Genomic DNA, 21,182 nt, shown 5'->3' on the forward strand with positions numbered 1-21,182 from the left:
CTCTAATGGGGAAGAGATCAATTCCAGAGAGATTTAGGAAGCTGTCTTGTTAGCATTTGATGACTGTTGGTGGGGGGATGACAAAGGAGATTTGGCTTGGGTTACTGGATAGTGATGCCTTCCACAAGAGAGGGGAATACAAGAAGGGCAGATATTGTACACATAATGTTCAGCCAAAGGGATGGAATGGAAATAAAGAGATTTACAAATATATATGCACATACACTTAGTCTTGTAATTTCAGGCAAGTAAGTCTCAACACCATTTTGTATCTGTTTTTGTATAATCAGGATAACATGGATGTCCTGGCCTATTGTAAAAGAAAATTATATACTATCAGTCAGTCAAACGTGAATGAACATGCTTTGGAAATGAAAGGATAGAAAAAAAATTTGTATTATGTTATACATATGTATGTAATTTTATTATTGAAAATTCTGATTGCAGATGTGGTCACATTATTGGTGAGACTGCTAATGTGTGACTTAACAGTCTCCCATAAAACCTAACTTAGTAATAAGCTGGCTTTTCTGTGACAGCCTCACGTTTATCTTTGTCCTATTCCCTCTTTCTGCTAATGTTGAGCAGCATGAGCTCTGCTTTCAAACGCGGTTTTAGATTGTCCCTGTTATACTTCAGTACTACCTTTGTTCTCCTCTGGTCTATATTACTGTAATTGTTCATTCTACTGTATATGAAAGCTAAGAAACTGAAATGAGAGGATCACTGGCAACCGCTACTTGCCAGTTTGTTTTGTGTGTGCGCGCGCGCGCCAACTTCCCTCTTTATTAAAAAAAAACAAAAAACTAATGGCAAGTAAATATGAAAGTAAATCATGGTATATCTATACAACAGAAGGTCAAGTTACCAGTAAATTATTACTGGTATTAATGTTCTGGGAAATGCTAAAGCTATGCTAAATAGGTAAGAGGAGAAGCAGATATTGTAGCTTTGTCGTCAAGATTGGGCTTTGGGCTCATACCGGATATGTAAACACAGGTTTTAAATTCTAGCTGTACGACCCTAAGCGAACCACTTGACTTGTGTGTGTCGGGATGGCTGGAAGCACAATAAGATGGTAAACTATTAGGGTTTGATATTTAGTAATCCTTCAATAAATATTTCTATATATGTCATAAAAACAAGGCATTGAAAGATTAGGAAAAGTGTATCAAATGTTAGTTTTACAGGTTATAGAATTATACTTTAATGTAATTTTAAAAGAATTTTTTCTGTTATTAACAAACATAATAGCTGACAGACAGGGTTGGAAGAGTAGCTTCAGTTAAAGTTGTCTTGTCTCTTCTGAATATCTGGAGAACAGAAAGTAACCGCCCCCCCTTTTAAATTACAGATAAATAAGTCACACCTTAGTAACATATTTTTTTTCTTCAGTACTCAGGCAATTAATATTGAGGAAGTTCCTGTCATGGTATGGCTCTGTGATGTGATGGTGGGATTGAAAAATGGTGGTATCATGAAGAGGTCTTAACAAGTTACTGGTGTTAAAGGGTTTTGCTTTCAATCAGAAAAAAAACTAGATTGTACTGTTTTTCCTCTATGACTTCCTTCACAAGTTACCTTCTAAATGTTGGTTCTTCCCCTCATCCCTCTTAAAATTGCTCTTGTTTATATATTCATTTATTGCCCTTTTGGGGAATGATTCCCAAGTATAACTTATTTCACTAGATCTAGATCCAAATTTCCAATAAAAATCTCTACCTGAATATTCAAGTTGAACATGTCCAGAATACTTAACTGATTTTCTTATTTTGTTAACAGCAACTGTTCTGTTAGCTGGAATTAAAGTTTGCATCCCTTTATCTTCTTAGTTAATAAAATCTATAATTCTTTGAAATGTATAATTCTTTGAAATGTTTGTTGTATCCAACCTTCACTTTACCTTCACTCTTACTACCTAATTTAGACCTTTTTTATTTCTCATCTGGATAATTGTTTTCTCCTATGTGACTACTAGTGTTTTTATGTCTTAAGTTGTGATACAAATTAATTTTAATTAGGTTGTATTTTAAATACAACTTTAATTTTAAGAAATTAAAAAATATAAGTATGCTTATTCTCCCAAATAACTGCAACTTTTTCAGATGTTTCTACATGTATACAAATTAAAAAACATTTTAAACAAAAATAGGCTGATACCATATACTGTACTGCAGCTGCACCCTTTTTTTTATCTTAAATATATTTTGGGTATCTTCATATCATTCTTTTGAACAGCTGTATATATGAATTTACCATAATTTTTACCAGTTCCTCTTTTATAGGCGTTTAAGCTGTATAATACACAAGTTAGGAGATTTGGAGGGTGGGTAAAGGAGGACTGCAAGGTCAGCCTTTCCTTAAGGAATTCTAATAGAGCACATGACAGGTTTCTCAACCACACACAGCAGTTTAGCATCCTGCCAACTAAATTCCTTTTTTGCTTAAGTTAGCCAGAATCTGACTTAGTGCTTGCAAGCAATGACCCCTAATTAGTTGTACGGGTTTTCTAATTTTCCACTGTTATGAACTATTGCAATAAATCTTTAAACATTTTGGGGCTTTTGGGCAAATATATCTATTAGTACAAGAACCTATTTTAATACTTATCATACATTGTAATTTTACCTATTTGCTTTCTGCTATGCTGGGTTGCAAAGACCACTTCTCATTACCCTTTGAATCCCAAGTAGTATAGTACCGTGTTTCACAAGTAACTTTTTAAATTGGGGTAAAATTCACAAACCATAAAATTAACCATTTACCATTATTAAAATGTACAACTGAGGGCATTTTAGTATAAAAGATGTGCAACTGTCCCCTCTATGTAGTTCCAAGACCATAAATAATTTTGCTGAACGAATTTTTTCAGGCACAATTATTCCTAAATTATATCTTTGTACATGGCTCATGTAGTTTAAAAAAAATTGTTATGCCCACTACTTATAAGAAAGTCCAAATGCTTTGATATTTAAGAAATTCTTCCTAGATAATTGTTGATTCTCTTCAGGTGCATTCAATTTCGGTTAAGTGTAACAGTTGTTTGCAATAACCTGGAAAGGAAAAATTAAACTCAAATTAAGAATTTGATGTACGTCCTTTGCCTCACACCTTCAATTTCTGCAATCTTTAAACATTTCTTACGCTAGAAAACTGCAGAAAGCAGACGCCAATATGGGAAAGCTGAGTACAGATGATACTCTTGCACTTTCCACAGTCTCATGGCGATAGCTCACCTCAAGCCCCAAGCAATGCAGGGCGAGTGTGGTTGGGTGTAGGTCTGACGTCTAAACCGTCCGTGGTCCCGTCCTCCCACTCCCGACTCTGAAATTACCGCTCTAGGCTTCACAATCTGGAGCTTTGCTTCCGTACGTGGGGCGGAAGTCTTAAAAACCTGAGAATCTGGGCTTGCTCCCCGAGAAAGAAGCACTAGCCACGAATCATTTGCACCACAGTTTCTCAAGGTGCGGGCCACAAGCCACCTGCAGCCAAATCACCGAGAGAATTTGTTGAAAACGATTTCGTGGAGCCCCACCCTACAATCACGGAGTCCGAATACCTAGGGGTGTGGCTCCGGAGTCTGCATTTCCCACAAACCCTCCAGGTGGCTCCAGCCTTTGGCGCGCAAAAGTTTGAGACGGGTGGAGCGCCGCCCCTCCCCTGAGGGAGACGGGGCGCGGTCAAGCGCCGCGCCCTCCTCCTCCTGCGCTAACCCGGGCCGAAGGCACGCAACCCTGCCGCAGCCCGCGGCCAAATCTCGTGTGCTCCCCTGCACCGCGGGAACTAGACGCCCGCCACTGCTCCGCTCCCTTAGCGCTGCGGCCTGCGCGCATGCGTGCACGCGGGCCGCGCCTTTTCTCACACAGCACCTTCCGCTACCCTGGTTACCGTTGGTGTTTGCGAGTTCCCTGCGGCAACTTCTTCGCGGAAGACCAGCGCCGCGGGGCTGAGCTGCGGTTTGATAGGCGCGCGCCCGCGTCACGTGGGAAAGGCTCCTGCTTGGTCGCTGGCGGGCCGCTCAGCCGGGAGGGAAGAAGCTTGTGGCTACCGCTCACCCTCCCACTGCGCCCTAGGGCTGGCGCGCGGATAAAAATGGCGAAGTGGGGGTAACTGGCGCCGAACCCGAAGCGATGGGGCGCGCAGGTGGGGCGGTGGTCGGAGACCTCTGATGTAGGCGCCCGGCTGTTCTCCGCGGCAATTTGACTTGGTGACCTCAGGCCGGCGCCTAACAGGTCAGACCACGGACTCCGCGGGTCGCCGAGCGCCCCGCCGAGAGCCGGAGGCAATGGATGAACAGAGCGTGGAGGTGAGGGGGCTTGAGGAGGGTGGTGCTTAGTCTCCCTCGCCCCCCGCTGAGCGTTCTTTATTCGAGGCGCTTTGCCCTAGTCCACCCTCTCGTAGGGCGCCCTGCCCTAGTCCCCCCACCCCGCCGCTGCCTTTGTGGAGGGGGCTGGCCCAGCGCAGAGGACGCCGTGCTCGTTCTGCAGCCCTCCGGCTACCCTGTGCTCTGACCGTTCCCGCAGTCAGGTGGTGCGTATCCTGGCGTTTCCAGGATGTCTTGGCACCGGTACTCATCCCCACAGGGTTTCTGCAAACTACAGCCTGTTCAGAGCAGAACTGCAGATTCTTTAGACGGACGTGCGCTGCGACTCGCCACCAGTTCTTAAGAGTTTTTGCGTGGATCCAAATCTCCCTCCGAATGGATAATCATTCCCTCCCAGCGGTACATTTTGTAGACATCTGCCCTTCTTAGATTGAATGAGGATATAATCTTACTATCCTGTTTGACTGTTGTTTTCCAGAGCAACCTATTCTTTTTATATATGACTCTTGTAAACGATGATTTCAAACGTTTGGGGTATTTACGTTAAGGCTAGGAACTTAAAAAAGATTGCTTATTGGACATAATTGTATAATAATTGTCAGGACTTGAACCTTGCAATTACTAACATACTAAATCCTGATAAGGAACAACTGTATTACCTGGGCACTCCACTTGAAACTAGTTCATCCAATGGTCGTATTGTCCCCCGCCGCACCCCCCATCCCCCAGCGTCTGCATCTCACAGATTCTTTCTGGTCCTGCAGAGTCATGGTTAGACTCATGAGTAATTTTCTCCTTAATTCCTCATGTAAAAGTATTATAAAAGTTTTGTAACCTTACCTTCGTTTTAGAAGAGTTTAATTCCTCTGGAATGCAGTAAAAACAAATGTGAGTACTGTAAAAATAAACTTAAAATATATAGTAACCTACATTTAATTATATCTGTTTTCTTGTCAGATACCTCCTAAATGGATTCATCTGAGGCTGGCAAAGATAATACTGCTTCTTCTGTTTACGTATTTTTTTCTTCCCAAAGCCTTCATAGAGCTACCACCAAAATTCTCCATACGGACAGAATTTCAGGCTCAAATAAGTAGCTAGTTGGTTGCAGCAGCATGGCAGAAATTCAGATTTCTGGATTCTGAATTACATTGTTTCTCTCTTGATCAAAGTATGCTGCCATTAATGTACCTTTTTATACTTAAATTATAAAAGCAATCCATCCCCCTTGGGGAAATTGCGGAAAAAGTCACAAGTTCATAGTGTTCATACAGTCATAGTTTGCCTTTTTTTTTCCTTGCTGTTACACATCATAAGGGGTTTTTTTGATCATTAAACAATTCAAAAATATTTCTGTGACTATCATAGTCTATGTTAACTCCTGTAACTTAATATTTTGACATTTGGGCTATAGGCAGATTCTTGCCATTACAATTGATGTTTCCGTGAAAATATTTGTGCACGTCTATGTTTGCATTCCATATTCTTTTCTTAGACTACAACCACTGTGAAGCTCAGAAAAAAGGAAGCATTTTTTCCCAGGAGATGTTCTGAGGTACCCTGGACCTTGACTAACCAAGTCCTGATATGGAATATAGTTAAAACTGGGATGTTATCAACCCAAAATAAATGTAATTGTCAGGTGAATTATTGCAAGCATGCTTTTTACTCATGATTCAGTAGCGTAATCTGGTGAGCCTTATATCCTTTATTATTTTCAGAGCATTGCTGAGGTTTTCCGATGTTTCATTTGTATGGAGAAACTGCGGGATGCACGCCTGTGTCCTCATTGCTCCAAGCTTTGTTGTTTCAGCTGTATCAGGGTAAGTTGTATCTCTTTTTACATACATTTAGTATATATAAGGTGTATTGTAAAAACCATTTTCTTTATCTTGTTTTAATTTTACATCCTTTAAAAAATGTCTTAAATGATTGTTTCTTAATAGGGAGACCATCAATGTATATCGTTTAGTACTATGGAGATGAATAATCATCAAGTCATAATTGCTATGAAGTGTCTGGAAACCAAAGCCCAGTGTAATTTTAGTATATTTACATTATTAAATCACTGTGCATTTAACAAGTACTTACGAAGTGCTTGCCTGCGTTGTGTTTGGGGTTGAGGATACTAAGATAAGTGATGGAAGTGCCTGCCCTGCAGGAGCTTAAATCTAATTGAGAGAATGGACTTTGTGTTTATATTGAAGAATGTGTAGTGTTATAAAGAGGCACTCACAAAGTGCTGTGAGACTCAGGAGGGAGAGTTTATACTTGTTTGATGGGTAAGATAGAGAAAAAGCTAGTAATGGGTTAAAAGGCACATAATAAAATCATATAATCTTATAGTTAAAAGAGACCTTAGGGCTTCCCTGGTGGCGCAGTGGGTGAGAGTCCGCCTGCCGATGCAGGGGACACGGGTTCGTGCTCCAGTCCGGGAAGATCCCACATGCCGCGGAGCGGCTGGGCCCGTGAGCCATGGCTGCTGAGCCTGCGCGTCCGGAGCCTGTGCTCCGCAACGGGAGAGGCCACAGCGGTGAGAGGCCCGCGTACTGAGGAAAAAAGAAAAAAAAAAAAAAGACCTTAAAGATGAATATAATCCAGTGGCTTTAAAAATTGAATGTAGGTGAACCCCAGAAACAAACTTATGAGGAAGCTTAAGATGTAAAGCAGAAGAGCTTATTTGGGTTGTGTGTGGGGATTCAGTCACACCTCCGCAGGCCGTAGTTGAAAACTGCCTGGCCCACATGACTCTTAGTAGATTATTTCCTTTATTGAGAAAGTCAAAGTCATCTAACACGCTCATCATCTCAAAATTTTCTCTGTGGTTCCTTATTCCTGCCCGAGGAAGATAAATATCCCTTTGTCAAGAGTAATATCTGTAACACTTAAATCATTTGCTTCCAGTCACACATTTAGCAAATGATGGATCTGGATTTGAACCCAGGAAGCCTGGGTCAAGGGTCTGTGTTCTTTGGCACTACACATCTACAGAGGGCCTAAGTTACATACCATGCTGGTTCTCCCACTCATAAACTGAGGGACTTGATCTTAGCGTTGTTTTCTCAAACAATAGAATGTGGATAACAAGATCTGTCTCACAGGATGGTTGTGGTGTTAAATGAGATAAGCTAAAAGGTAATTTAGAAACTAAAATGTAGTTAAGACTTCATCTTCCAATGCAGGGGGTGGGAGGTTGGATCCCTGGTTCGGGAGCTAAGATCCCACATGCCTCTCCACCAAAAAACCAAAACATAAAACAGAAGTAATATTGTAACAAATTCAATAAAGACTTTTAAAATGTCCCACATTGGGACTTCACTGGTGGCGCAGTGGTTAGGAATCCACCTGCCAGTGCAGGGGACACGGGTTCGAGCCCTGGCCCGGGATGATCCCACATGCCATAGAGCAATGAAGCCCTTGCACCACAGATACTGAGCCTGTGCTCTAGAGCCCGCAAGCCACAGCTACTGAAGCCTGCGCGCTTGGAGCCCGTGTTCTGCAACGGGAGAGGCCACCGCAGTGAGAAGCCTGCGCACCGTAGTGAAGAGTGTCCCTCACCCGCTGCAACTAGGGAGGGCCTGTGCGCAGCAACGAAGACCCAACGCAGCCAAAAATAAAAATTAAAAAAAAAAAAAAAAAGGTCCACATCCAAAAAAAAAAAAAGGCTGATGGTGGACACTTGTTTAAAAAAAAAACACTAAAATTTGTAAGGTGTTGTATTCTATTTGTAAGGTGAAGGTATAAGGTGTTGTATTAAGGTGTTTGTAAGGTGTTGTAAGGTGTTGTAAGGTGTTTGTATTAAGGTGTTGTATTATTCTATTGTAAAAATAGCAACTCATACATATCATTATGTTTCATAAATGGTAAAGCTGAATGAAGCTAGAGAAATTAAGTAATTGGCCTCTATCACTGTAGTTAATTTATTGGTAGAGTAGATCTGGACTCAGCTCTTTTGATGAAGGTTCAGCATACATAAGATCTCTGGTTATTACCTTATACCTCACTGATTTTTTTTTTAAGTTTTTTTTTTTTTTGATGTGGACCATTTTTAAAGTCTTTACTGAATTTGTTACAATATTGCTTCTGTTTTATGTGTTTTGGTTTTTTGGCCCTGAGGCATGTGGGATCTTAACTCCTGGACCAGGGATCAAACCCACACCCCCTGCATTGGAAGGCGAAGTCTTAACCACTGGACTGCCAGGGAAGTCCACTCATTGATTCTTCATTTCTTCACTTTTCCTCTTCCTCCTCCTGTTCCTTACAAGTATTTATTTCTTAAATATTGTGCTGGCATTCTCTATTATGAAGTTTCTGGGAAATTTTTATCTACTTTGAGAAATTTGATTTAGTGTTGCAGGTTTACCTATCATCTGTGTGCATGGCTCCTAAATCTCCTCCTTCAGCATTGACCTATAAATGTCTTACCTGATTGTCCTTCCAGCATCTTGAACTTTGTTCTAGATCAAATTCTTCCTATTATTTTCTCAAATTGACTCTTTTTGAATTCTTTTTTTGTTTGTTCTTTTCTACTTATCAAACTTGAAACCTCTGACACCAATAATTTTTAAGTCTTGTCAGTTATCTCCTAGTGTCATTTATATCTGTCCTACCTTTCCGTTCTTATTATTACCATCCTAATAGAGAAATACAGACTTCTGTTACCTCATGCTTAGATAATTATAGTTACTATCTAACTGATCTCTCTGTCTTGAGTCTTTTCTTCTCTCGTCCATTTTGTATCCTGCTGCCGTATTGATATTTTCCAGTAGTGTCATTCTTTTTCCCTCCCAGAAGCCTCAGAGATTTATTGCCTGAAGGATAAAGTCCAAGAACATTAGCCTTATATTCAGACCATCTGAATAATATGGTTTTAACCTTCCTATTTCAGAGTTGTTCTGGTTCCTGAATTCACCCTTCATTTGTTCATTCATTGAACAAATATTAATTGTGGACTTGGAGTTAGGCGCTGACTTCTCAAGGAATTGACTTGTTTTCTAGTTGGGATATAGGCAAAAAAGTAAATAGCTATATGTTAGATATTCTTCATACCATAAAGAAAAATGAAACTGGTTGAGGGTATAGAGTAGGGACTTTGAGAGTTAACTGGCAGGTTGGTAGCTATTTTAGATAGAGTAGTCTGGGAAGGTCTCTCTGAGTAGATGACATTTGAGCAGAGACCAGGATGAGAGTGATGGGAATATGTAGGGAAAGAAAGTCCCAGGCAGAGAAATCAGAAAGGGCAAACGCCGTGAGAAAGAAATATGTTTAGTGTGTTGAGAAATACCAAAGAAGCAGCGTGGTTAGAGCAAAGTGGACAGAGGGAGAGAGGGAAAGGAAATGAGTTTGAAGATGTAGCTAGAGGCCTTGGTAAAGACCTTGGATTTTAAGTGTGCTGCTAGCCATTGAAAGCTTTTGAGTGATTTGAAGTAATTAATGTTTTGAAAGCTATCACTCTGGCTACTGTGTGGAAAGTGGACTGTAGGCAGATGGGGAGAGAGTGAAGAGAGCAGTTAGGATGTGCTTTATTAGTGAAAGATGAATGGTGGTTTAGACCAGAATGGTAACAGTGAAGGTGATGAAAAATAGGGCAATTCTGGATATGTTTTGAAGGTAGGATCAATGGATTTTCATACAGATGGGATGTGAGGAAAGTTTTTTACAGCATCTGGGTGAATGAATGGTTTCTCATTCTGAAATAGGAAAAACTGAGGGAAGAACAGATTTGGGTAGGTTATAGATGTAAAAGTGTTTTATTTTTTTTTTACTTTTAAATTACATTTTACTTAGTAACTACAGAAAACCATTGTTTTTGCTAGTGAGAGCAATATATTTTTTATTATTAATTAATTTATTATTGGCTGCGTTGGGTCTTCGTTGCTGCACGTGGGCTTTCTTTAGTTGTGGTGATTGGGGGCTACTCTTTGTTGCGGAGCACGGGCTCTAGGCACAAGGGCTTCAGTCGTGGCTTGCGGGCTCAGTAGTTGTGGCACACGGGTTTAGTTGCTCCGCAGCATGTGGGATCTTCCTGGACCAGGGCTCAAACCCGTGTCCCCTGCATTGGCAGGCGGATTCTTAACCACTGTGCCACCAGGGAAGCCCATGGTATGATTAAATATAGTTCTTTCTTTAAAAAAAAAAGAAACAAAAAACCAATTTGTGACTCTGTGATACTCCAGTTCAAAATTTTGGACTAGTTCACTTTATTACAATACTTGTAATTTTTTAAATCTTACAAAAATTTAGATATAATTCACATAACATAAAATTCACCCTTTTAATATATAAAGTTTTTTTTTGTTTTAATATGTAAAGTTTGAGATGTTTATTATACATCTAATTGGAGAGGTTGACAGTTGGAAATATGAACCTGGATTTGAGGAAGGGGAATGAACCTGGATTTGAGGAAGGGGACGTTAGAGAGACTGAATAATTAGCATATAGATAGTATTTAAAGCCGGGGACTAGATGAGACCACCAGTTTACCTCCTGTGGGAAGAGATTTTTAGGTCTGAACTCTGGGTCACTCAGTGTTTAGATGTTAGGAGAAGGATTCAGCAGGATAATAAGAAGGAGCCAGGAGTAGCGAGGCATCACAGAATTCAACTGAAAAACATGTTTCAAAAAGGAGTAGTTTAGGGCTTCCCTGGTGGCGCAGTGGTTAAGAATCTGCCTGCCTATGCAGGGGACACGGGTTCGATCCCTGGCCTGGGAAGATCCCACATGCCGTGGAGCAGCTAAGCCTGTGTGCCACAACTACTGAGCCTGCGCTCTAGAGCCCACGAGCCACAACTACTGAGCCCATGTGCCACAACTACTGAAGCCCGCATGCCTAGAGTCCTCAACAAGAGAAGCCACCGCAATGAGAAGCTCGTGTACCACAACGAAGAGTAGCCCCCGCTTGTTGCAGCTAGAGAAAGCCCACACACAGCAACGAAGACCCAACACAGCCAAAAATAAATAAATAAATAAAATAAAAAACTAAAAAAAAAAAGAGTCATTTAGCTGTGTCATATGGTTCTAGCGTGGGAATTGACTGACCATTGGATCTGATTTTTTTTTTCTTTTTTTTTTTTTGCCTGCACTGCGCAGCACGCGGGATCTTGGTTCCCCGACCAGGAAGTGCAGTGTCTTAACTACTGGACCACCAGGGAAATCCCTTGGATTTGAGAATATGTAGGTTATTGGTGACCCCGATGAGTAGTTTCAGTGGAACAGTGGGGGCAAAAACTTGATGTCAGAGAGTGGGAGGAGAATGAGACAGCAAGTATAAAAACTGTCACAATCTTGTAAAGGGAAGAAACAAGGGTAATGGGTTGAAGGGGGTTGTTGAGAGTTGTCTTTTAGGGGAAGGTTTATATCTTCCTGGGACTGAACCAGTCGAGAATAATTGATGCTGGAGAGAGGAGGGGTAATTACAGGAGCAAAGTCCTTGAGACTCTGAGCGCTCCGCACAGCCACATTGTAATATTGTTTATTTGAATGCTTTCCCTTCTCTTCCATCTCATCTCTGTTCATTTGTCCACAGAAATTGAACTGTCTTTGGCAGTCCAGATACTTGTGTCATTTTAACAAACTAAGGCCCAGACGCATGAATAGACTTGTCCAAAGTCACATAGTAGTTGGTGACAGACCAAGACTAAACTTATCCCGAGGCCAACACTCTACCCACGACTCCCTGATGCCTCCACAGGCATACCCCAAAAGCAGGAACATTGGCTGTGTTTTCAGGCCAGGTCTTCATTTATCTAGCTATACTCAGCTGATTTTCTCTCAGTACCTGTTCCTGTTTTGTATTTTTTCCCGTTATTTTGCCACATCTTTCTCATCCAGTTTTTTCTTACCCCCTCTTGATTTTTAACATTGGTAGCAATTTGCCAATAATTATTGACTTTGTTTTTAATTTTTCAGCCTTTTAAAATTAGGTATATTTGACATACAATAAACTGCACATATATAAAGTACACAGTTTGATAAGTTTTGACAAATGTATACACTTGAAAAACCATCCCTACAGTCAAGATAATGAACATATCTCTAATCCCCAGAAGTTTCTTTGTGCCTCTTGGTAGTCCCTACCTCCTCTTGTCTTGTTCTCAAGCAACCGGTGATCTGCTTTCTATCACTATAGATAAGTTTGCATTTTCTAGAATTTTATACAAATGGAATCTTACAGTATGTACTCTTAAGGGTCTGGCTTCTTTCACTCGGCAAAATTATTTTGAGATTCATCTATGTTGTTGTATCAATAGTATTCCTTTTTAAAATGGTACAGATGAACCGGTTTGCAGGGCAGAAATAGAGACACAGACGTAGAGAACAAATGTATGGACGCCAAGGGGGGAAAGTGGCGGCGGGTGGTGGTGGTGATGGGATAAATTGGGAGATTGGGATTGACATACATATACCAATATGTATAAAAGAGATAACTAATAAGAACCTGCTATATAAAAAAATAAATAAAATTTAAAAAATAGTATTTCTTTTTATTGCTGCATAGTAGCATTCCATTGTATGCATATGCTGTAATTTGTGTATCCATTCACCTGCTGATGGACATACAGGTTGCTTCTAGTTTGGGGCATTTACAAAGAAAACTGCTATGAATGTTTGTATACAAGTCTTTCAATGGACTTAAGCTCTCATTTCTCTTGGGTAAATAGGAGTGGAATGGCTATATCATATCGTAGGTGTATGTTTAACTGCTTAACAAATTGTCAAACTGTTTTCTAAAATCATTGTATCATTTTACATTCTCAACAGCAGTGTATGAGAGTTCTGATTCTTCCATGTTAATGCCAACACTTGGTATTGGTATGTTCAGTCTTGAATTTTAGCTATTCTCATAGGTATGTAGTAGTACATACTTCCCCCTTAAGATCAGGAAAAAGACAAGGATGTGTACTTTTATTACTTTGGTCCATTACCCTCCCCCAACCCCTGGTAACCACTGTTCCTTCTTCTCTATGAATCTGACTACCTCGTATAAATGGAATCATAGAATATTTGTCCCTTTCTGTTTATTTCTGGGCTCTCTATTCTATTTCATTGTCCTTATGCCAATACCAAACTGTTTTAATTTATTGTAGCTTCGTAGTAAACTTTGAAATCAGGAAATATGAGTCCTCTAACTTTGAGACAAGTTTCCAGTCTTTCACCATTGAGTATGATGTTTGCTGTGTTGTTTTTTTTTTTATTTTTTGCGGTACGCGGGCCTCTCACTGTTGTGGCCTCTCCCGCTGCGGAGCACAGGCTCCGGACGCGCAGGCTCAGCGACCATGGCTCACGGGCCCAGCTGCTCTGCGGCATGTGAGATCTTTCCGGACTGGGGCACGAACCCGTGTCCCCTGCATCGGCAGGCGGACTCTCAACCACTGCGCCACCAGGGAAGCCCTCTTGAGTGTTTTTATTATGAAAGGATATTAGTTTTCTCAGATGCCTTTTCTGTATCCATTGAGATGATCATGTGGGTTTTTCCTTCATTTTCTTAATGTAATTTATGTATTATATTGAATGATTTTTGTAGGTTGAACTATCCTTGTATCCCAGGAATAAATCCCACTTGGTCAAGGTGTATACTCTTTTTGAATTTGGTTTGCTAGGTTTTTGTTGAGGATTTCCCTTAAACAACTTTACAGAGTAGGAATGCTGATTCTCTTGTTGCATATGAGGAAACTTGAGATCAGTCACATGTCTGGTGTCGCATAGTAAGTGCCAGAGCTAGGAATAAGACTCAGGTTTGAATAATGACTCAAGCTTGTGATTCTTCCATTTAATGAAGGAGAGAAATTAATTCTTGTTTTTTAAAATTTATTTATCTTTGGCTGTGTTGGGTCTTCTTTGCTGCGTGCGGGCTTTCTCTAGTTGCAGCGAGTGGGGGCTACTCTTTGTTGCTGTGTGCGGGCCTCTCACTGCAGTGGCTTCTCTTGTTGCGGAGCACGGGCTCTAGGCGTGCGAGCTTCAGTAGTTGTGGCTTGCGGTCTCTAGAGCGCAGGCTCAGTAGTTGTGGCGCGTGGGCTTAGTTGCCCCGCGGCATGTGGGATCTTCCCAGACCAGGGCTAGAACCTGTGTCCCCTGCACTGGCAGGCGGATTCTTAACCACTGCGCCACCAGGGAAGCCCGAGAAATTAATTCTTAAATTGAATGTGGGGGAATTGCTACAAAGGTGTTTCTTTAATATTATTTGAGTACTAATATTGTGTCACTGGTTCTTACCTTTGGTTTTGGTTTGGTAGAAACATTGTTTTTCCTCAAAGTATTAAAATTGCCATATTTGTTTTGTGATTAAATTAGATTATAGAATACAAGGTAAAAATGCCACAAATAATAAGAGAAGGGAAAGACCACTAGCCTGGGATAGGCAGGGAAGTATTATGGACATAATCAGTGGACATTCCCATGGGACAGCACGTGGATAGAGGGACAGTATAAGCAAATACACAAATAGGATGCCAAGAGTGGTATATATTATAGCAATAAGCCTGTTTTGACTGGAAGGGAGGGGCATAATACAAAATATAGACTGGGTCATTCCTTACCATGGTCCCAACCTTTATAGAGCTTTTACTTTAGCAGGGCAGGGGAGACAAACAAATAAGTCAGTATACCAAGTGTTATAGGTACAATGAAAGGGGAAGTATAGGTCACTGTGGTAAAGCATGACAGTGGTGTTTAAATAGTCTATAGACAGGGAGCTTTCTGGAGGAAGTGACGTATAATCTGAAATCTAAAGGATGAGCCGGAATAACCTAGTTAAAGAGAGGTGTTGAATATCCTGGGCAGAGAGGGGAAACGTATTTAAAGACTTAATCTTGCTGGATCCCCTAGGGTGAGGTAGAAGATGAGGCTAGAGAGGTGTGGGCTGAGACCAGTTCTGGAGGAGTGCTAGGACTTTAGCAGAGCATTGTTTGAGGGAAAGAAACCTGACCTAAATCTTGCTTTGCTCAGGGACCAAAGAAATGATGTGCAAGGTTGTTAGTGGAATCCTTTTCCATCTATTTTTTTTCTTACAGCTTTATTTTCTGTGCTATGAAGTACACTTCCCCCTATTTAACCTTCTATTGTTCTTTAAGGATTCCTTGGGAATTTTATTTCTGAGTTAATTATTTGACTTTAGGTAAAAGCTTAGGTTCTTCCATAGAAATAGGAAGGGATAAACAGAAATAACAGATATTGAGAGTACATAGCTATTGGACTATATATTTATTTACCTCAAAACCTGTTTACCAGACAATTAAAACAATATTTAACCATGGAGCTATTGTTTTTGGAAAGGTATTAGCATCTCCTTTGTATATGGTGTAAAACTGCTCCCTATCCAATAATAACTAAAATGGTTAAATTAATAGAATTTGAGGTTTAGTAGAGATATTATTCTCTTGTAAAACTTTTTATAATTACGAGGAAACCAGGTTATGTAGATGTTTAAATGACTGAACTGTAGAACTCTTTTAAGACAGAGTTTTGCTGTATTGCTTATTTATGTTTTTCTGTCTAATTTATATAGCCCTAATGTACACACCTTACAATTAGATTGCTTTTCAAAAAGGAATTTAGTAGTACCTTAAAATTCCTCAGAGATTTTATGGTGGGTTAGTTAGAAGTAAATCATCATAATGGCTTATTTTGGGGGGGGTGGTAGTAACAATATCATTATTATTTTTGTGAAGATTATTCACACCTTCCCTGTGAGATCCAGAGTCCTCGGATCACTTTCTTACCTGTGAGAGAATAGCTTCTTAATAATTATTTTGGAATGAATTCTGTGCCTTTGAAAATTTATTCCTGTCACGATGATAATGAGGCAGATTGCCTGCTATTCTATAAGTATCTCTATAATTAGTGCAGGCACTAGAGAGTTAAACTCATTAAATTTGGTATGTAAGGTTTCAGTATGTACAAATGAATGGTGTTATCTGCAATCAAAATCTCGTTTTTTTGCCTCCTTAGCGCTGGCTGACAGAGCAGAGAGCCCAGTGTCCTCATTGCCGGTAAGTGTTTTACTGTGATTATTTGTGAGTTGGGAAAGTAGTAAGGTGATGGGGTCAGCGTGTGTCCTAATACTCATAACATTCTTTCTGCAACCTGCCACATTTCTACTCTTCGCAAATACAGTTGAAAAGAAAATAAGCAATCTATCTCGATAAAGAAATGCAGACTAATTTACCTGACTTAGAATTATGTAGAATACATTACATTGTTTACCTTCTTTTGGAAAATCATTGTGTAACTTCTTAACTTACCTTTTTTTTTAAAAGAACAGATCTATTTATTTATTTATTTATTTATTTATTTATTGCTGCGTTGGGTCTTCGTTTCTGTGCGAGGGCTTTCTCCAGTGTGGCAAGCGAGGGCCAGTCTTCATCGCGGTACGCGGGCCTCTCACTATCGCGGCCTCTCTTGTTGCGGAGCACAGGCTCCAGACACGCAGGCTCAGTAGTTGTGGCTCACGGGCCTAGTTGCTCCGCGGCATATGGGATCCTCCCAGACTGGGGCTCGAACCCGTGTCCCCTGCATTAGCAGGCAGATTCTCAACCACTGCGCCATCAGGGAAGCCCTAACTTGCCTTTTATAACTAAAAAAAAATAAAGTTTCTGTTAAAAAAAAATCCAGATAGTAATAAAAAGGCTTCTGATTCTGATACCCGACTTGATTTTTTCATGATTTAACTTTCAGAAGAAATTGTTAGTGTTAGCTTTGGGTACCTGTTCTTCTAGACATTTTTCTATATATGTACTGATGTATACATATAAATGTTTTCTTAAAAAGCACAAATGATATAATATTATTTTGCTTTGCTTTTTTTCATGTAAAATATGGGGATGCCTTTATTGATCATATGTACATATATGTCATTTAAAATCAGTGTTTGAATAATAATCCACTGTAAGATTATACATTGATTTTTTTTTATGATTATATTGAGAGACATATAGGTTGTTTCTATTTTTGGTTATTTCAGATGATGCCAGATTGCATTGAAGGGAAAGGTTTTTTACCATTTTATGTTCCTAATAATAGATATTGAAAATGCTTCTTCCTCACATTCTTGCCAACACTGGGTATTACCAATCATTTTATTTTTTTGTCATTCTGCTAAGTGAAAAATGGTATCTCATTTTTAATCTGCTTTTTAAAAAAATGATTGAAACTGAGCATCTATTAAAACATTTTTAGCCATTTATAATTTCATTTTTTCTTAAACTACTCCATATCTTTTGCCCATTTTTCTTCATGTACTGTTCACACTTTTCATACTAACTTGTAAGAAGATCGGCAGTATCAAATAGAACTTTCTGTGTGATGGAAATGTTCTATAGCCTGGCTGTCCACTGTGGCAGTAGAGCACGTGAAGTAAGCCTAGTATAACTGTGTAAGAACATTTTCTTTTTTTTTTTTTTTTTTTGCGGTACGCGGGCCTCTCTCTGTTGTGGCCTCTCCCGTTGTGGAGCACAGGCTCAGCGGCCATGGCTCATGGGCCTAGTTGCTCCGCGGCATGTGGGATCCTCCCAGACCGGGGCACGAACCCGATTCCCCTGCATCGGCAGGCGGACTCTCAACCACTGCGCCAACAGGGAAGCCCGAAATTTTCTTTTTTTTAACTAATTTGAAATTTTAATTTAAATAGTCACATACGAGTAGTGGCTGTCATTTTGGAGAGTATAGCTTTAGACTAAGGAATTAAGAATTCAGTCCGTAATCTGAATTGCTAATTTTTTTATTCAGTTTTTTTGGTAAATGATACATTATTGTAAAAATAAGTTACAAACCATACTTTTCACTGTGTCTTTGTTACTATTTTGATAGTAATATGGTATGAATATGATTGTGAGCCCTATTTTGAGGAGTGTTTATTTTTTCTTGATTTATAATTTCCTTTTTTTTTCCAGCTTTGTTGAGGTATAATTGACAAAATTGTAACGTATTTAAAGTATAAAATGTGATTGTTTGATACACATATACATTGTGAAAGGATTCCCCCCACTGAGTTAACACATTTGTCACCTCGGTATGTACCTTTGAAATGTGTTTTAGAAAATGATCTCAGATTCCTGACTGAGAGTATATGTATGTATATTTTCTCTCCAGTGCGCCACTGCAGCTACGAGAACTAGTAAACTGTCGTTGGGCAGAAGAAGTAACCCAGCAGCTTGATACTCTTCAACTCTGCAGTCTCACCAAACATGAAGAAAATGAAAAGGACAAGTATGTCCTTAGTTTCTTTGTTCAAGTGTTTCATAGATTGTGCCACATAGTATTTTTTTTTTTTTTTTTTGCAGTACGCGGGCCTCTCACTGTTGTGGCCTCTCCCGTTGTGGAGCACAGGCTCCGGACGCGCAGGCTCAGCGGCCATGGCTCACGGGCCCAGCCGCTCCGCGGCATGTGGGATCTCCCCGGACCGGGGCACGAACCCGTGTCCCCTGCATCGGCAGGCGGACTCTCAACCACTGCGCCAGCAGGGAAGCCCTGCCACATAGTATTTTAATGACACTATTGAAAATTTAAGCTTCGTAGGTGAACACTAAGACAGTTTTCTTCTGGCATGGTGTGGGTGTCTCTATTTGGAAAGACCCTTCTAACTCTGACTTCTTTTATTAAGGCCTCTCATAAAGGATTAGAACTGCCACAATTTGCTAATTACTAATCTCTCCTCTTTGCTTCTTGATGCCTACTGGCACCCCCTTGGGTTTGCTAAAGGTACCTGTATATAAGCCATTGATTAATAATGGTTCTAATAAATTTCCTATATTGTAAAAGCTATATTCTAAATTCAATACTGTGGAAATCATACTAAATGAAATAGTATTTAATATGCTATTTCTTCATGCTTTTATTAATTTCCTATTGGATATTCAGATTACTTATAAATGAGAAATATAAAATGTCGACCTATTTAGGTATTTTCTGTAAGCTCAGTGTGATTTATCAGTGAAAAGCTTTTTAAAATTGCAACAGTGTGTCCCCTTTATAGGAAAGAGAAACAATTTTTTAAATTGTGGCAAAAGAAACAGAACATAATATTTACTATCTTAACCGTTTTTAAGTATACAGTTCAGTAGTGTTAAGTGTATGCACGTTGTACAAAAAATCTCCAGAATGTTTTCATTTTGCGAATCTGAAGCTCTCAATTCATTAAACAATAATTTCCTATTTCCCACCATTTTACTTTCTGTTCCTAATTTCTCCCATTCCATAGATTGCCCTTTTTCTCTGTTTATTGTGTCCTTTAATGTACAGAAGTTGTTAATTTTGATGTAGTCCAATTTATCTATTTTTACTTTTGTTGTGTGTGCTTTTGGTGTCATATCCAAGAAATCATTGCCAAATCCTATATCCTGAAGCTTTTCCCCTGTGTTTTGTTTTAAGAGTTTTATCGTTTTAGGTCTGATGTTTAGGTCTTTGATCTATTTTAAGTTACTTTTTTAATATGGTATAAGTTAAAGGTATTTAACTTAAAGGTATTTAACTACTAGGGCTGCCATAACAGAATACCACAGGCTGGGTGGCTTAAACAACAAAATTTATTTTCTCATGGTTTCGGAGGCTGGTAGTCCAAGGTCAAGGTATTGTCAGGGCTGGTTTCTGGTGAGGCCTCTCTCCTTGACTAGGATATAGCTACTTCTCACTCCATCCTCAAGTGGCATTTTCTCTGTGAATGCACACTCCTGCTGTCTCATTCTCTTCTTGTAAGGACACCAGTCCTATTGGGTAGGCCTCCACCCCTGTGATTTCATTTAACCTTCATTACCTCCATAAAGGCCCTAACTCCAAATACAATTACATTAGGGCTTCAATGTAGGAATTTGGGGGCACACAATGCAATTAATAACCATGTCCAACTTTATTCTTTTGCTTGTGGTTATTCAGTTTAAGGGAAAACTTTTTAAAATTGAATTGTTCGTTTCTAATGAGGATCTGGTATTGTGCAATTAATCACCTGTGTCTTGGTTATTGTTGACTTTGGTCACATGTAGAAAAAGTGTGCATGCATACATGCTCATGTAGGCATGGACACATAATCTGATTTGCCCAAAATGTAGTAATAGGATAGAATTTATCGTCTGTACAGTTTCTCAGAAATGGTGTTATCTTTGTACTTTAAATAGAAACTAGTCTGCATTTTTCATGTAATTTTAAAGTCCTTATAGATGGATGAAAACAATACTTAAAAAAAATTGTCTCTACATGTAATTGTTCAGCTTAATTCACAGAAGCCATGGAGTACATTTTATATTTCCTGAGATATAGTCATTTAAAATTGACTGACCTGTTTGCCCAAACTTAGGAATTTGTTGTGGTAACTATGTTCTAGTTTTTAAATTTATTTAATTTGTAACTGTACTTTTTTTTCATAATGTATAGATGTGAAAATCACCATGAAAAACTTAGTGTATTTTGCTGGACTTGTAAGAAGTGTATCTGCCATCAGTGTGCACTTTGGGGAGGAATGGTAAGCGGAACAAATTCAGCATATTATTTTTAATTAGAGTGTAGAAAGCACTGAAATATTTGTTTGATTTAGATAGAAAGTAATATCATTTTACTCTGTTTATAGAATGAAAATTAAATGTATCTGCTTTATAGCAGAAGATATTGTACTTTCTCTTATTCCGGAGAAACTTCTTTTGTTGGAGATTTTGATGTATGATGTGCATGCCTTACATAAATATTTTATTTTAATTGAAAACCTGTAAAATGTCTACTCATATCAGCTGATCTGATATCCTGGCTGTGATTTCCAATTTTAGTTTCTTTAAAATGGAACAAAAACTTTATAGACATTTGTGAAACAATAGGAATGCAGACATCTAGTTCTTATGTGTTTTTTTTAATCTTTCTTCCTCAAGTACCTTTCTAATTT

General features: G+C 39.4%; 1 protein-coding gene across 6 annotated transcripts in view; it reads left to right on the top strand.

The window, feature by feature from the left end:
• Nucleotides 1-4,285: 4,285 nt before the first annotated feature.
• Nucleotides 4,286-21,182, top strand: part of TRIM37 (tripartite motif containing 37) — a gene marked incomplete at both ends in the record, with an annotated part of 147,861 nt that continues 130,964 nt past the window's right edge. For 5 of the 6 annotated variants that reach the window (XM_079726308.1, XM_079726307.1, XM_079726311.1 and 2 more), the window contains 5 exons: nucleotides 4,286-4,306; nucleotides 6,046-6,147; nucleotides 16,271-16,311; nucleotides 18,410-18,526; nucleotides 20,684-20,771. In XM_079726308.1, coding sequence (XP_079582434.1) covers nucleotides 4,286-4,306; nucleotides 6,046-6,147; nucleotides 16,271-16,311; nucleotides 18,410-18,526; nucleotides 20,684-20,771 — 369 coding nt within the window. The remainder of the gene's footprint in view (nucleotides 4,307-6,045; nucleotides 6,148-16,270; nucleotides 16,312-18,409; nucleotides 18,527-20,683; nucleotides 20,772-21,182) is intronic. The other variant, XM_079726310.1, reaches the window with a different exon arrangement.

Source organism: Hyperoodon ampullatus (assembly GCF_949752795.1).
Source record: "Hyperoodon ampullatus genome assembly, chromosome: 19".
Lineage (NCBI taxonomy): Eukaryota > Metazoa > Chordata > Mammalia > Artiodactyla > Ziphiidae > Hyperoodon > Hyperoodon ampullatus.